Source organism: Nerophis lumbriciformis, linkage group LG09 (assembly GCF_033978685.3).
Source record: "Nerophis lumbriciformis linkage group LG09, RoL_Nlum_v2.1, whole genome shotgun sequence".
NCBI lineage: Eukaryota > Metazoa > Chordata > Actinopteri > Syngnathiformes > Syngnathidae > Nerophis > Nerophis lumbriciformis.
Genome location: NC_084556.2, coordinates 24,865,381 through 24,882,529, shown reverse-complemented (window position 1 = coordinate 24,882,529; position 17,149 = coordinate 24,865,381). Strand labels below are relative to the sequence as shown.

Sequence of the window (17,149 nt, the reverse complement as noted above, 5' to 3'; positions counted from 1 at the left end):
ACTCACTCAGAGGGCCGATCCACAGGTGGCCGGTACCGGCAGGAATAGGGTTTTGAAAGGGCCTGCGACTTTCACTGAGTCGCTGTTAGTCTAGGTTAATATAGGAGTGGTGGCCCTGCAGCGCTGGCAATCACAGCTCTGATCAGAACGGTGCTTCAAAGACGTCTGTGCTAGTTGAAGCCAGAGTTGTCATTAGCTTCTGCCCTGTGCTTGACAGCCTTTCCCCTCCCCCATATCTCTCCTCTTCTCTCTCTCTCTCATTGTCTCTCGCTCTTATCGCTCTCATTTTCTGCCCGTGTGCAAACGGCTACTGTAATCCTGTCTGGTTGCTTGGGCCTGTCACTCCAAATTTGCACTAAGCATCTTTCCTTCCCTCATCTCCTTTGGCCTAATTGTATTGTAATAAGCAATTATAGATCTATTTATGCACACTAGAGCTGAGATTGGACCACTTTTTAAAAGGACATGTAGAGAAGTGGAACCGGACCAGCCAGTGGCCCTCATCTTTACCTTGTTGCTCCACAAAGATGCCACTGCTTCTAATCACTCAGCTTTTTCTCTTTCTCTTACTGATGTTCTAATCCTCCTCCCTATCATGTGCTCATGCTCTGTTTTCCCTCCAAAGCAGAAGTGATTGTGCTGCTGTTTGTCATTTATTGGCTGTGTTTTCTGTGTGTGGGTCTGCTCTAGTGATGCAAATGAGCAGTGGCAGTGTTTACCTGGCCATGTTTTGCCTGCATATGTGCATGAGCGCCTGTTTGTGAGCGTGCACATTGCGCCTGCACGTCTCAGGCTCAGGCTTTGATCATACTACATTGCATTGACAGATGCTCTCTTGTGGTTCCTGGTTGCTTTAGATGCGACGATGCGACAGACGGGATCTGAATGCCAGTAATTATATCCCAGCACTAGAACCATAACAATTGTGGCTGTTACGACAATGTATGAGGGCTTTTTGCTATCTGTCCCATTATTTTTCGATATGAGAAACGACACCAAAACCCTCGGCAGGATTTCAGCCTGTCTGGGTCTCTGTGTTTACAACTGTTTATGACCCTGTATGTGGAAGAGGTGAGGGCTCTAATAAAGGCTTACACCTTGTAATCATAGTTTGATGTGCAACCTGAACAACACAGGCTCAAGAGGGCAGTGGGTGGTTAAAATATCTCCTAACAAAAATTAGCATAGAAGAACATGCTAATCATCATTAACAACATCTCCAGTTTACCGCAAAAGTTTACAAAATATTTTTATGAACAGAAAAGTTTAAGTCTTAACTTCTTAGGGCATTGGATCGATCTCAACTGGACTGTTGGCTCAAAGGCTCTAACGCTTGAGAATTTGTTGAACAAATAATCACGTTTGTAGGTTAAAAAAATGGATCATGTCACAAGGTGAAAACAATGTAATACATACAAAGACAGAACTATGGAAGAAAGAGCCCAGGAGGGTACTGGCTTCTGCTTCTCACCCAAAATATTGATGTTGTGCTTGGTTTAAAATGATGTGATGCGTGCTAATAGCAGTAATTGCAGCACACAAGAAGTCCATCATTGTTCTCGCTACTGGTTGTTGCTTGCTGGGTTCTCTCTTGTTCTTCTAGTCACATGACTGTGACAGGGCAGCGGTGTCAGATTTTTCCATGTCCAGGGCATCCAGAAAACTATGGCCATGTCGATCATAAGCGAAATGATACAATGCTTTTTGCCTTTCTTACCTAAAAATGTACCCATGTATACAGAGGGTCCTAGATAACCTCAACGGTGGCCTAAGAATACAATGACCTGGATCATGAGATTATTCAGAGGCATGAAGCCTTAACTGAAAACATTTCAGCACATTTCTCTGATCGGTCATCCTATTTTGAAGTGGGAATTCAAAACTGACTTCCACCTGGGACTCAGGCAGCAAAAAGCTAAATGCCAGCCGCAGTAAACAAAGAAGAAACAAAATAAACTTCTAACTGCTCTCAGAGAAAGTATTTAATTTGCAGGGTTTAAACGGCAAATTACAAAGATTGTTGGCTGTAATAGTACGTGTAGCTTAGATGTGTTTTTAGTAAGGCTATGTAATTTAAACTAGTTTCATCATTAAATGCAAGTTCTGAAGGCATCTTGTCATTTGCTGTTATAAGATACTTTAGCCGTTACTTGTGCACTTATACACTCTTCTACCTAACCAATTGGTAAAAAAGCAAATATAAAATTCTTCAAATCTCATCTTGCTTAGCTTTAATACTTGTACTATAGTATATATGCACAATTGTTAACTTCAGTGTTGCCGCCTGGTGCTGTCACTTAAACGTGTATTTGTTTTCAGCATGACAAGGTGTGCATGAGCGTGTTTTAAATCAGGATATATCAGGAAAGAATAAAGGCCACTGAAAAATACATAAATAGAAAAAATGAAAGTAAGTCTGAAATCTAAATTGGGTGTTGGGTTATGAGACTGACTTATGTTATATTGAAGTGGATTAGCAAATGATGCTACTTTGGTTTAAGGACATCCTGCTTGACAGTCATGAAGAAAGGTAGGACAATTCCCATATAAACATGTTCAGTCTTTCTTGTTAAATTGTGTCAGCTTACATCTTTGCCAATAAAACTGCTGAATGCCTTTATCACCATCTGCTAGTCATTAGCATTTGGTCCTGAATGGAGTTTAAGAGGCAACATACTGCTGGTGCTCGAGTGCAAAAATATCAAGATTTGTAGAAATATGTTGCATGTTCCCTTCCTCTCTGTCTCCTTCTGTCGTACATTTTATTTTGTTTCACACTATAATCATCTCGTCTCATCCTTCTTGGGGAGTTAATAACATTCACAGCTTCCCTTTGCGGTTTCTGTTCTCCATGTTCAAAACATTAATAGCTTTTTGTCGGTGCATCACGAAGGCTCTTTGAATTTTGTTTGCTGCCACAGGTCGAGCTACTGAAATTTCCACAAATAGTAATATTATAGTGTACTGCAATATCAGCTGCAGGCTTATCTTTTTCATCTTCCTCGGCACCCGCAGCAGTTATACCCTACTGTTATTGAACACAGTCAAACCAGCAGCTCAATATTGCAAGAATGCAAATTGTTGTGCAATATATTCAGTATAAATTGCTTATTAACTAGGGCAAAAGACAATTGCCACGAGACATACTATAGTCTTAATGGGCAACTACACTTTTTTTGGATAGTTGCCTATCATTCACAATCTTTATGTAAGATAAGAACACACGTCTTTTTTTTTTTTATGCCTTCTAACTTGTTTTTAATATACCGCATGTACGCTGTGGCAAACAATGAAGCTAATGGGAGTCCTCTATTTTGCCAAGGAGCTCTCTAAAAACATCCAAAAACCAACAGCAATACTTAATTTACATAACTTGACCTGCATGTTAAACAAGGGTTAGCGACATTGTTATTATAAATGTTAACGCTGATGAATCACTTTTACCAGCGCTGTGATCACAGAAAAGTAACTAGCTTACTGAGCCGGTGAGCTGCTGCATCACCTCTATAGTAGAAGCGTGTGGTCGTGGCCATAGACCGAGAAGTTGGCCAACTTTGACATCCAACTTAGACCTGGAGAAAGACAAGAAGGCGCTCGTTTCCGTCACATTTTTTTTTACCTGCATAAGGGATATAGTTATTGTCTTCATCTCAACGGGAAGTTAGAAAAAATCCCATCAGTCGGCATCCCTGTGAGAGCAGACATTGTACAGTAAGTGATTATTTTATCATGTTCTTAGTTTGTATTTTTTGTTTAGCACTTGGCAATAGTGGTACTTACTGAATCTGCTTATCACTCACCTTCTAAAACTTGTGGCAAGTTCTGGATCATTATTTACCCCAAAGTAGTTGACATTGGCTCTCATGAGGTCTGCCATGATTAGTAAAAGTTATTGTTTAAGAAAATAGCGAACGTTGTGATTTGTCTGTGAAATTAATGTGCCCCTGTATGCCTAAAATGACCAAAATACTAAATGTTATTCTTAATGTGCCTGTTACTACATTACAAACTGTATATGCTTACAGAGTGTATATAACATGTTGATGGAGGTTTTTGAAGGTTTTCTAGAGCGTTTAATTGGCGAAATGGATCAAATCCCATTACCGCCATTGTTAGTTGACTCTTGGTAGCGTTTATTCATGAGTTAGAATTAGGGTTTTAATGGTACTGTAGGTACCACAGTACTGCGGTGTCAAAGTCTTCAAAATAATGCCGATGTGGGGGTCATGGAATGCCGTAAGCAGGAAGTTAAGTGTTCGAAGTAGATAAGAGGAATCATTTTTTTTTGTGGACATTTCCCTAAAATGTCATCAAAATCCGCCCACAGCTGTTTGAGTTATGTTGCCAACAAACATACAAAGAAACCCTGGCAAAAACATACCGTATTTTTCAGACTATAAGGCACACTTAAAATCCTTTCATTTTCTCAAAAATCGACAGTGCGACTTATGTACGGAATAATTCTGGTTGTGCTTACCGACCTCAAAACAATTTTATTTGGTACATGGTGTATTGATAAGTGTGACCAGTAGATGGTAGTCACACATAACATATATGTGTAGACTGCAATATGACGCCAGTAAACAACACCAAAACTTTAAATGTTCCATTTTAGTACGACTTTGAAGCCGCACCGCTTGATGGATTGTCGACCCATTACAGCTACCGTAGTCAGAGATATAAGTATTACTATGGTGTGTGTATAAGGACCGCAAAATAGCACCCATTAGCAGACATATTATCTGGCATTTTGTTTCACAATATTATGCAAAACCAACTTTTCTTACCTTCTGGTACCTGCTGATGTGTATTTGAGATCTGCATAAGTCCTGAAAATTTGCGCGCATCCGTCATTGTAGTCTGTCATTGTAGTCCGTGTCGATGCCATAGTCAATAAGCTTCTTCTTTTTCACTATCTTCTTGTTACGGAGCATTCATCCTCTGCTGTTGCCATTTCTAATATAAAGTAGCGTCAAGTTCTAACTTATATCTCGCGATGGAAGCGCTAAAAACTACCGGTGTAGTGGGTTTACATAATTCACCCACGGAACTTATTTATTTATTTATTTATTTATTTATTTATTATTTTTATTTTTTTTTAAATTCTTTTTTTTTTTTTTTTTTTTGTGTCCTGTCCAGCTTCTCAGGCAAATCATATAGTTGATGTAGATGCCCATGTCGGCTGTTCAGATTTACTTTACAAAAGAGAAGTGTAGGATACTTCTCTTGTTGCCTTATTTGTATTTGACTTTATTAAATGTATTTATATTATCATTTAGTGCAGCCGGGCCAGAGCAGGAGGGGATAGAAAGAGAAAAAAAAAGAAGACAGAGGGGGAAATTGTGGGGACAAGAGGGGGATTAGACAGAGAGACAAAAACAACAACAGCAAACAACAACAACAACAACAATAGAGCAACATCAGCAAATATGACATGTACAAATATGATGGTAAAAGTAATAGCAAATAAGCAGTTAGCGAAAAATAAAAAAATAATACAGAAATGACAATGAGCATTATTACACTACAAATGGATCAATACAAATACCAATAGAAATAGCGCTATTGATAATGAACAATACCAATAATTTACCTTTATTATCAACAATACAGTTGTTTAAATGCAACAATACATATACGTAATGATAACTTGAGATACGAAAGAATGCAGAAAAATGGAGGGGGAGAAAGAGAAGCAACCTACATTAACCTTGTAGATTGTTATAGTCACAATAGGTTAAGCTTTGTCAGTGTGCCATGTGTTACACCCAGTTTACCCTAGGGCAACAACGTTAATATATGTTTGATGAAACGTGATTATGTGCATGAGTGTAAGTATGTATATGTACAGAATGTCTATATGTGTTTGTACAATGAATGTATATGTACAGAATGTGTATATGTGTTTGTACAGTGAATGTATATGTACAGTATGTGTATGTGTATGTTTGTATATTGAATGTGCGTGTGGATGTACGAACATTAGGTAGGTAAATATGTACTGTATTTGTGTATGTATGTCGGAGCGTAGGTACCTATGTACGTATGTGAGCATATGTGAATTTGCATGTACAATACATTCGACTCCCAGAGTGCGTGGGAGCCAGAGCACGGCCCCATCACCCCCGAGAGCCCAACCCACAAACAGGAGGCGTGGTGCCCAGGGAACCAGGGACCACCGCCCCCACGCAGCCAAGCCAGCCAGCGACAGGAACCCCAGAGCCCGGCCCACCGTACCGCCCACAAGGGCCAGCAGCAGGCCGCAGACAGACGCACCCGGCAGAGGACAGGGCACGAGAAAAGCAGGGGACAGCCAGACCCCAAGCCAGCGAGAGACCACACCCCACACGGGCAGAAAGGCGAGACGCCCCGCCCGAGGGACCCAGAGACTCCCCGCAACCGGACGGGAAGACCGCCCCCGCCCCAACGGCAACCGGGCCCCACGAGCCCACCCCCCACCCCCGGAGAGCGCGGCGAGGCCAGCCCCCGGCCACCCCACCCAAATCGGCCGCCGCAGGACCACCCAGGCACAGGGCCACGGGAACCACCAACCCCACCCGCAGGGACCCCAACGATGGAGATGGAACAACCAGCAACCGCCCCGCCGAGGCCCCCCCCCCCTGAGGGAGGGGAAAAATGAAAAGATAATATTAATAAAATATATTAAAAATAAATAAATAAATAAATAAATTTCAAAAAAGAATTAAAAGAAGATCACAGACATGCTGACAAACAAGGTCACTACCCCAGCAACTGGCCGACTCGCAGCACCTCGGAATACCTTGCAGCACCAAGCTACTACAATAGACGCAGGGACTAGGCCCAACAGGCCCCAACCAAGACGGGCACCCGGAAGGGATGGACAGCGGGACCCAGGAGCTCCAGACACGCAGTTCGGATGCAGTAGCCCGAGGCGTCGACCCCCGTCTGACAGGCAGGCCCAGAGCGTACCCCCAGAAATATACATACATATATACATACACATACACACATACATGTATACATACCCACACATACACATATATACATATACATACACATATGTACACATACACATACATATACATACACACACATATACATACATATACACAGTTCGTCAGCCCCGACAGCCATCACGCGCGCGCGCTGCCACCAGTCACAACATCAGCCACACCCTTGCACCAGACCCAGCAGCCACGGGCGCCCACACCACAAACAAATGGCAGCAGAAACAGCAGCCGCAATAACCCCAGACAGCCAGCACCAGCCAATCAAATCAAAGCGATCAAAAAAAAACTGCGACCAGCAACCACACGCCACCAGGACCACGGAGACCAGCCGGCGCCAGCCCACCAGTCAGCCCGAACGCCAACACGCAAACAAGAGACACCAACAACCCCCCCAACCAAAAGGCCCCCCACCCCAACCCAAACCCGCACAAACACACCACCGCCCAAACAACCGAGACACAGCATCCGGATCAGACACGGGGGCTGTGCCGCCACCACATCAAGTCACCAACAGAGACCCCACAGCGCAAGGTCGGGCCACACGGGCACGGATCCCACCCAACAGGAAGCGAGACCCGCGCGACGCCACACACAAATAAATAATAAGATTTAAAAAAAAAATAAAATTTAAAAAATAAAATAAAATAAAAATAAGTAAATAATAAAAATAAAAATAATAAATACATTAAAAATAAAACAAATATATAGCAATAATAAATGAATAAAAGCCTGGCAGGCCACCAGACCGCAGTCCCCGCCGGCCGACGAGGCAATGAGGGGTGCGCCGAACCCCAATCCCCCCATGCATGTGTACAAGGCCCCCAGAGTGTCTACTGTGTAGTTAAAATTAGGAGGTCAGCCGTTACAGCCGACCTCCAGTCCCTATTGATGTGTGTACTGTAGCGTGAGTGAGATATGTATGCTTGTGGGAACTAATAATGCGATTAAAATTGGGGGACATCAAGGTCATGGTGGGTCCCAACCAAGCCAAGCCCCCCAAACCCTAAGTGTCTAATATGCAGCTAAGATTGAGGGATGGACGAGCAGGGGACAAGACAGGAGGACTGGAGCCCCATTGGAGGCATCCTCAACCCACCGCCATGCCTCCCCGCAGGACAATCCCCAAAGTCCTATATATGTGTGACTGTGTGCGCTATAAGTAGGAGGAGTAGAGGGCCCGGACATCCCCCCAGTCCACGCGGCCGACAACCAGGAACTACGGCCAGGAGGCCGCCACCCCCCGCCACAGCCCGTGACCCACACCAGACCACTTTAACGTGACGCCACGCGAGCCCTCCCCCCGCCAAACAAAGCCAGCCCCCGCCCGCCCCAACCCAACCCTGCAGAGCCCATACCGGCAACCAAACGCAGAAAAACTGCACAGCCCCCACGCCCAACGGAACTTATTTATTAGTTATTAGAGAGTTCCGGTCGGACGTTTTTTCACGGATGCTCCGTTGTTTATTTAAGTAAAGTCTGAATATCATTAAAACAGTTAGCTCCATCTTTTGACACTTCTTCCACTCCCGTCCTTGCACGCTACATCGGTACAACAAAGATGACAGGGAGAAGACGCTGCCGAAGGTCCATCCATCCATCCATTTTCTACCGCTTATTCCCTTCGGAGTCGCGGGGGGCGCTGGAGCTTATCTCAGCTACAATCGGAGGTGAGCCACGTAAATAAGACCGCCCACAAAACGGCGCATCCTGAAGTGACTGTCAGAAAGCGACTTGAAGATTGTCTGTAAAACATAATCTATGCAACATTTTGACCAAGGAACCAACACTACATGTTATGTAGACCACAAGGAAGTGTTTTCAATTTAGAAAAAAATCATATACGTCCCCTTTAATGCTCCTTATAATCCGGTGCGCCTTTTGTATGAAAAAAGACCTGAATAGACCCGCTCATCGGCAGTGCGCCTTATAATCCGGTGCGCCCTATGGTCCAGAAAATACGGTTTACTACCGCTTGTCCCTCTCTGGCTCGCGGGGGTGGCTGAAGCCTATCCCAGCTGCATTCGAGCAAAAGGCAGGGTACACCCTGGACAATTCGCCACCTCATCGAAGGGCCAACACAGATAGACAAACAACATTCACACTCACATTCACACACAAGCTGTCACCCAGAACATATATTTAAAGCCAACAAAGCTAAACATCGATTTGTAATTTATTTACATTATTTTACAGTTAAATTGTTAGTTAACTTTTCTGAGAAACAGCTTTTCCCAAACTGGTATAAACAATGTCAACTATAGAGGACACTGCTTCTCAGAAAGTAAAAGTTGAAAGACACTAAAGTGAACATTATTGTTTTGCACTGTATGTTTACATTGTCACTTAAAAGAAGTCAACTGTAAGTTTTTTTTAAAAATTTTATATTTGCTTGAAAGAGACGTTCCTTAACAATTATTTATCGTATACATTCCTTACACTTCATTTAACACACTGTGGCATCTTTTTTTGGGACATAAACCGCAATAATTTCCTATTGTAGGATTAATACTTTGATAATACCGTACCGTGAGATTTGGATACTGTTACATCTCTAATTAAAATGCATAAAACAATTTAATCAGGTGTGTGCTTGTCTCATGTAAGAATTGTGAATGATAGACAAAATTCTCTCCCAAAAAGTGCAGGCAATAGTCCACACAAAGCAGTACAGTTCAATTTTCCTCACAATCAGTCTTGAATTGTCCCTGTAGGTAAATCGTGAAACGCAACAATTTGCCAATGAATTGAACAAAAACAATTAACAGTTACAGTTATGGATGCACCAGTCATTTGACAAATTCCCATGAAAAAATACATTATCTGCCAATGTCAATAAATGCCTTTCAATGGCGATCACAAAAACGATCCCCTCTAGCTGATACATTATTCATGTTTAGTCCCCCAGTTGACAGAGACGGCTAGCAGCTAACTGTGAATGTCCATACACAGTGCAGAGCCGCTTCCCTAAGTCAATAGCCACCTCCATTGCAGCAAATAAACTACATTTCTTACAAGTGGGCGAGGTTCAACAAGAAAAAGCAGACAAGAAGGTATGCAGATCGTGAAACTAGCCGCTAAGCTAGTTTGAAAAACACAAGACATAAGTGCTTCGTAAACTTTTAACAGAAGTCTGGATGGAACCGTGCTACAGCAAAAAGTAAAGTATTTTGATACGAATCGAGAGACACATAGGGTGGTCGCGGGGGTAATTATTATAGATGATTAGTAAATGGTAGTTTTTGCTTTTCTTCAGAAGCAGTCTGAAGTATACTACTACAACTTGCACCACAACAAAGCTGGGTGGTTCTGATCAAATATTGTTGGTACCCAATAGTAATGCAATAAAGTGCATCCAGTAGAAACTTTACATTTGATGTTGAAACTAAATTTGGATATAAGGTTGGTAATAGACTGCTAAAACTGTTCACCAGACCACCTGCAAAACATACCAAGGCTGCTCAGTGATTCACTACAAGACACCTAGGATGTGATTGCTTCACCCCCCAGATCATCAGGGACAAGTGTTGAATATTCAACATGAACACTTGACTTCGACTTGGCACACCTAATACTTAAAGGAGACTGCATCTTATCACGTACAATGATCACACACAGAGGAAAGCTAATCATTTGACTCTTTTGTTAGTTCCACTGGTCTGACTAGTCATGAATAGACCATATTGTAATATGTGCTTTCATCTATATGCACACTTCTGTCAAACTGATTATTTCCTCCAATCATTCTTTTGCAAAAGATATATATTTATTATATCTTATATTAACAACGTTTAGTCTACAAAAATCTACAATTTAAATTGTAGGTATACAGCAGGTATAGATAAGAATACACCATAGTCTCCTCACGTAGTATTCTGTTATGTTCTCTGGATACACAACATTCCTTCTGTTTTGACGCATGTGTTGCACTAAAGCAGCAAGTGTTGGAGCCTTTCACACTTATAGGCCACATGCACTCAAGAAAGTGGAAACACACTGTGACAGACCACACACTTTCACACATGTACACACACAGATACACACTAAAGACTCTTTACAGCCTCTTTGGGAGGTGTAAAAATAGCTTAATGTTTGAAAAATTGGGTTATTAAAGACAATCTGGGTTGAAGACCAGTCCATTTATAAATCTTGTTAAAATAATAATCAAATGATGTTTGATTTTATTTTTACTATAAAGTACAGGTTAATTCCCCTCAGTCAAGTTTGCCAAATGCAACTGTTATGGCCCTGATAGAGCAGGTGATATTGACATCAAACATTTGAACAGTAAGACTTATGTTTACAACCAATTCATCTTTAAAAAAAAAATCCATTAAGCTCAACAATACTGGGCCATGAGCCATAATGTCCTCCGTCACCATGGGACCAAAAAAAAAAAGAAAAATAATTGTGTTATATCGAGAGTCAGCAATGCCATCAGCCTCTCGGGTGAGAGACAAGGCTGAAAACTTGACAGGTCGAAACGGGTTTGATAGAACAAGATGGAAATATGACTAGGGACTGGGCTCGCCGTGAGGGAAACCGCTGATGTAGAGGGGTGAGCAGAGATGAACATTGGCGTGTTTATTTATCTATTTCTTTATTTTACCTTGATTTGCAAAGATAAAAGTGAGTGATGTTGATAAATACTTGCATAGCCAGCTTATCAGCAGCTGTCTGGCCTGGGGTTGCCGGCGGTGGCATCCAAGGCTGATAACCCCCAAGGCCTGAGGGATGATGTTGGCAAGGAGTAGGGGAGGGGAGGGTAATGCAGCTGCTGGGTCTATTCTTGTGTACAACCCACAACCAGCAAGTTGATCATTTGACATGTTGAGACATCACAAAGGAGGATAAAGAAGTTGGTAGCCATTAGCTTCGGTATGAGGAAGCTCAACCTTCGGGAACTAGTGATTAAGATTGCTAATGTTAAGTCAGACCTAAGATCGTTTTCTCATGGTCATTTTCTCTGAAGGCAGTAGTATGCAATCACACCTCTTTGAGCAATCAATAGCGTCACCCTCTGCTAGTCTTTACACATATTTACTTGATTTAATTGGAAACATACAAGGGTTCATTTAAAACAGCTCAAGATCCAATTAAGAATCTTGGTTCCTACCTGACAACATGGCCTGTATGGCCATGATATAACATTTACTACTCAACTAATCAACTCCTCAACAGACGACAAACATGAATTTGAACCTGCATACTTACAACAACATCTGGATGAACGCTGATGTTATATACTCAACCATGGTGTTTTAGTTACGTGAGAAGCACGGAAGAAAGATGAAGACAGCATGTAACAAGAGGACTTGTGCGTGGGAGCCTGTGTTCCTATCTGCAGGTTGTTCGCCTATGAGATGTAAGTGCACCTGGAAAGCCCTTGACAGATGGTGACTTCAGCACGAGCTGAATCTTGCTTCTTTTCCTCTCTGTTAACCCTCTTTCATGCGTTGAAAGTGTTTCGGTCAGCGTTTTGATCAAGCTAGTTTCCTTTGACCGTTGAGCTCTCTTGCTGTGTTATTTCAGATAATAGTTAGCAGGTTTGGTCCTTTTTTTAGTTTGTTGGATTACCAATGCATTGCCCAATTCATCAATCAGGAACTGTGCAGACTTAAATAAGTAATTGAAAAAGGAAAACAGGTCCAAGAAGAACAGATTGCCAAACTCTTATTTATGTGAGCATTTCACTTACTGTTAATTTTTGCCACCTTTGTACTTTGCTACAAAATATTTAATGAATTCAATAGTGTTTCTCAATTTCTTTGTCGAAGTGCTGGTACCTGCAACTTTCTTGGGCCCCATGGTGATTTATTTTGCAGTTGTAGTCAATAAAAAAACACATAGACTCAGTCACCTACACTTAGGATGTTTTTAAATAATATACAGGTAGGCCTGGGCCAATAACACATTTTGCTGGGCGATAAGGAGACCTACAAATTATTGCCAATAAACATTATTATTGTCAACATTATTTTCAGACCATATTAACCACTAATGTAATGGCAATACATAATAATGATGCAAGTATACCCTTTTAAATGCAATAAACTTGTATTTCTCATATATTTTATCATTGTAATTGGAATGTAAACTTTTAAATCTCAAAGTTAAATAAAACTAACAAATAAAACATATTAAATATACTCTCTCTGTTAGCAAAATTTTGCACTAGAATCAAAATAGCAACCAAAAGCAACAAATTAGGTTGTGTCTCTGGTAAGGAGGGTTTGGGGGCCCTTTAAATATACACAACCAAAACAATACATGAAATGGCTGAATAAAGTGTCGACAAATAACACTGCAGTTTAATATTGATAATGTAGGCAGAGGTAGAGTTGTACATTACTTAACTGACAATCAAGTTAGGACCTTTGTAAACAAACGTGCAGAGTAACAATATAATTACAACAATATTAGCATATGTATTAACAGGTCATATGCAAAAAAAAATTGCTTGGCTGATTCCGAGCGAGGAACACCAACATGACATGACAAACATCTGTCAAATGTTTGCAGAGTCTTTTGAAATGCTAGCTTTTCAGAGTATTAAAAGGCAGCATATCTTTGGCGATGTTATGTTGTGAATCACACTTACTGTGAGTGCACACCATTTTGCGCTGTTTCTTTTGTACTGACCTTGGGAGTACTGAGTCGGGTAGTTGTGTTTAAAGTGGGCATGCAAGTTTGTCATGTTTGCACTTTTTGTTGGCACCACTCTTGAGCATATTCAGCAAACTGGCTCCTCTGTGTTGATGGTCTCACTTTGTTCCAAAGGTTTATAACCAAAATATTTCCAATACGGGGTGGTGGTATTTCGTTTTGCAATAATTTTGTTCACCATGTACGAGACTGTGTTCGTCACGGGCTAATTTGTTGCACTATGTGATGCTAGTAACTCCGCCTCTCTGCACCAAGACAAATACACTTAATGAATGACAAGAAGATTCACACGCTTCTTTTCATTCCGCTATGGTACAAACGCTCGCAGCTGATGAAACCGATGGAAAGAGTGAATGTTCTTAAAGCCCACAAACACGCATGTGCATGGCGGTTATCAACATTGGAAAAGTTATCAAGTTAATTTTCCTTTATTGTTTGTTAATTGACTTATCGAATATCCACCAAGGCCTATATGCTCGCAAATTGACTATTGTGTTACTATTGTTTGGCCGTACAAAAACTAAGACAGTATAAGAATACCATGGCAAGATTTTAGACAAACACAGAATCATAAAAACTATGGTATACGAAAACCGAGGTACCACTGTGTTTTGATATATGACTTGGTTTAGCTGAATGTTTGTTCTGGATAAACATATCTTTTAACTAAAATGTCATTTGAGCTACCATTAAAGGCCTACTGAAATGAATTTTTATTTATTTAAACGAGGATAGCAGATCCATTCTATGTGTCATACTTGATCATTTCGCGATATTGCCGTATTTTTGCTGAAAGGATTTAGTATAGAACAACGACGATAAAGTTCGCAACTTTTGGTCGCTGATAAAAAAAAGCCTTGCCTGTACCGGAAGTAGCTTGACGTCACAAGTTGAAAGTCTCCTCACATTTCCCCATTGTTTACACCAGCAGCAAGAGCGATTGGGACCGAGAAAGCGACGATTACCCCATTAATTTGAGCCAGGATTGAAGATTTGTGGATGAGGAACGTGAGAGTGAAGTATTAGAGTGCAGTGCAGGACGCATCTTTTTTCAGTCTGACCGTAACTTAGGTACAAAAGCTCATTGGATTCCACACTCTCTCCTTGTTCTATTGTGAATCACAGATTTGTATTTTAAACCACCTCGGATACTATATCCTCTTGAAAATGAGAGTCGAGAACGCGAAATGGACATTCACCGTGACTTTCATCTCCACGACAATATATCGGTGAAGCACTTTAGCTACGGAGCTAACGTGATAGCAACGGGCTTAACTGCAGATAGAAACAAAAGAAATAAACCCCTGACTGGAAGGATAGACAGAAAATCAACAATACTATTAAACCATGGACCTGTAACTACGCGGTTAATGCTTTCCAGCCTGGCGAAGCTTAACAATGCTGTTGCTAACGACGCCATTGAATCTAACTTAGCTACGGACCTCGACAGAGCTATGATATAAACATTAGCTCTCCACCTATGCCAACCCTCATCTGCTCATCAACACCAAAGCTCACCTGTGTTCCAGCGATCGACGGAGCGACGAAGGACTTCACCCGATCATCAATGCGGTCGGCGGCTAGCGTCGGATAGCGCGTCTGCTATCCAAGTCAAAGTCCTCCTGGTTGTGTTGCTGTAGCCAGACGCTAATACACCGATCGCATCTACAGCTTTCTTCTTTGCAGTCTCCATTGTTCATTAAACAAATTGCAAAAGATTCACCAACACAGATGTCCAGAATACTGTGGAATTTTGCAATGAAAACTGAGCTTTTTGTATTGGATACAATGGCGTCCCAATACTTCCGTTTCAACTATTGACGTCACGCGCATACGTCATCATACCTAGACGTTTTCAACCAGAAGTTTCGCAGGAAATTTAAAATTGCACTTTATAAGTTAACCCGGCCGTATTGGCATGTGTTGCAATGTTAAGATTTGATCATTGATATATAAACTATCAGACTGCGTGGTCGGTAGTAGTGGGTTTCAGTAGGCTTTTAATGAAACCTGATTGCTTTGTTTAACATCTCTTCTGACGTCATTCTTAAATTTCGTGTTTATTTAATTGAAATATATTTGATAACCCCATGATATCTATTTATGTGTCTATATGTGTCAAGCTGGTTGTTGACTAGCACTTGCTCCAAAATAAAGAGCTTATTCTACCAAAGAATAGTTTATTGTATATCCCCATTACCAACCATATTTACAATAAACCCAAGGGCTATGTGTACGTTGTTATATTTCCTGGTTATTAATTCGAGCACTGCTGCCACCTTGCTAGAGGTTTGTGTATCATTCAAGCATTCAAAAAGAAAATCCCCCTGGCTCTCACCGCATCGACCCCCCCCCTATTGTACCCATTAAGTAGGATGCAGTGTGGTTGTCTATGCACAGATGTTTTTAGTTATTATTGAATGTGTAAGATGATCTAAATTTAGCATGAACTCATCAGCAGTGATGTTTTTGCCCCTTTTGATGCTGTGGGTAATAATCCTTTATATTGTTGCTGTTTAGAATTAAATGAGGCTTTTATGCACCCTGATTCCACATTGCAGCACTCATTAGTTGTTTTGTTGCAAGCAAATGATTTCTGCCTGAAGTTTGACAAAACTTTGTTAGGATGAGCAAGATGTCTTCTGGGAGAAAAACAACAAAAATCACAGAACTGTGTTTATTCTGTTTTCTCCTGTCAAAATGTTCAGCCTTGTGACCTTGCTTGTTACGAATACAGAATCCCAAATAGCAGTTTGAAACTCTTATTTTGTGTTTGCATTCAAGCCATTCATGCGTCCTCATCAGATGTGTCCTCATTAAAGGTGTCGTGGGATGCATTCAACGTTTTATCACGCTAATCTCAATTTTTTTCCCCCCCTTTCAGATGGTCACAAGAACAAAGAAAATATTTGTTGGTGGCCTTTCAGCCAATACAGTAGTGGAAGATGTGAAGCAGTATTTTGAACAGTTTGGGAAGGTAAGGCTGCTTTTGTTTTTGTTTTAATAAGCACTAAAGATTGTCGCACGGTAACCTCAATGTCTGCACTTCGTCTTGCATTGAGGTTGTTGTCACATAATGACCATAAAAGCTTGAGAAAGTGGTTAACATAAATCTGTTAATTTTTTATACTGATTGTCCTCACAAGGTTTTGTGGGTAAGCTGCATACTATCCCAACTAACTTTAGGCAAAAGGCGGGTTGCACCCAAAACTGGTCGCCAACCAATTGCAGGGCACAAATAGACAATAACAATTTGCACTCACATTTATATTTACACCTATGAACAATTTAGAGTCTCCCATTAATCTCATGTGCAGTTGTTTTTGGAATTTGGGAGGAAAGCCATTGTACCCGGAGAAACCCCACACATGCGTGGGGAGAACATGCAAACCCCACAGAGAGAGATGCCCTAACCAGGTGCATTTTTAGTTATTTAGGGGCCCAAGGCAAACCTAGTTGACGGGGTCCTCCACATAACAAAAACAACATGGTAC

At 41.3% G+C, this 17,149-nt stretch overlaps 1 protein-coding gene across 7 annotated transcripts in view; it reads left to right on the top strand.

The window, feature by feature from the left end:
* msi2b (musashi RNA-binding protein 2b) overlaps positions 1–17,149 on the top strand; it is a 626,013-nt gene that overhangs the window by 184,102 nt on the left and 424,762 nt on the right. For 6 of the 7 annotated variants that reach the window (XM_061962107.1, XM_061962103.1, XM_061962106.1 and 3 more), the window contains one exon: positions 16,540–16,632. The exons of the other annotated variant lie outside the window; for it this stretch is intronic. In XM_061962107.1, the coding sequence (XP_061818091.1) occupies positions 16,540–16,632 (93 nt within the window). The remainder of the gene's footprint in view (positions 1–16,539; positions 16,633–17,149) is intronic. 7 annotated transcript variants of the gene reach the window in all.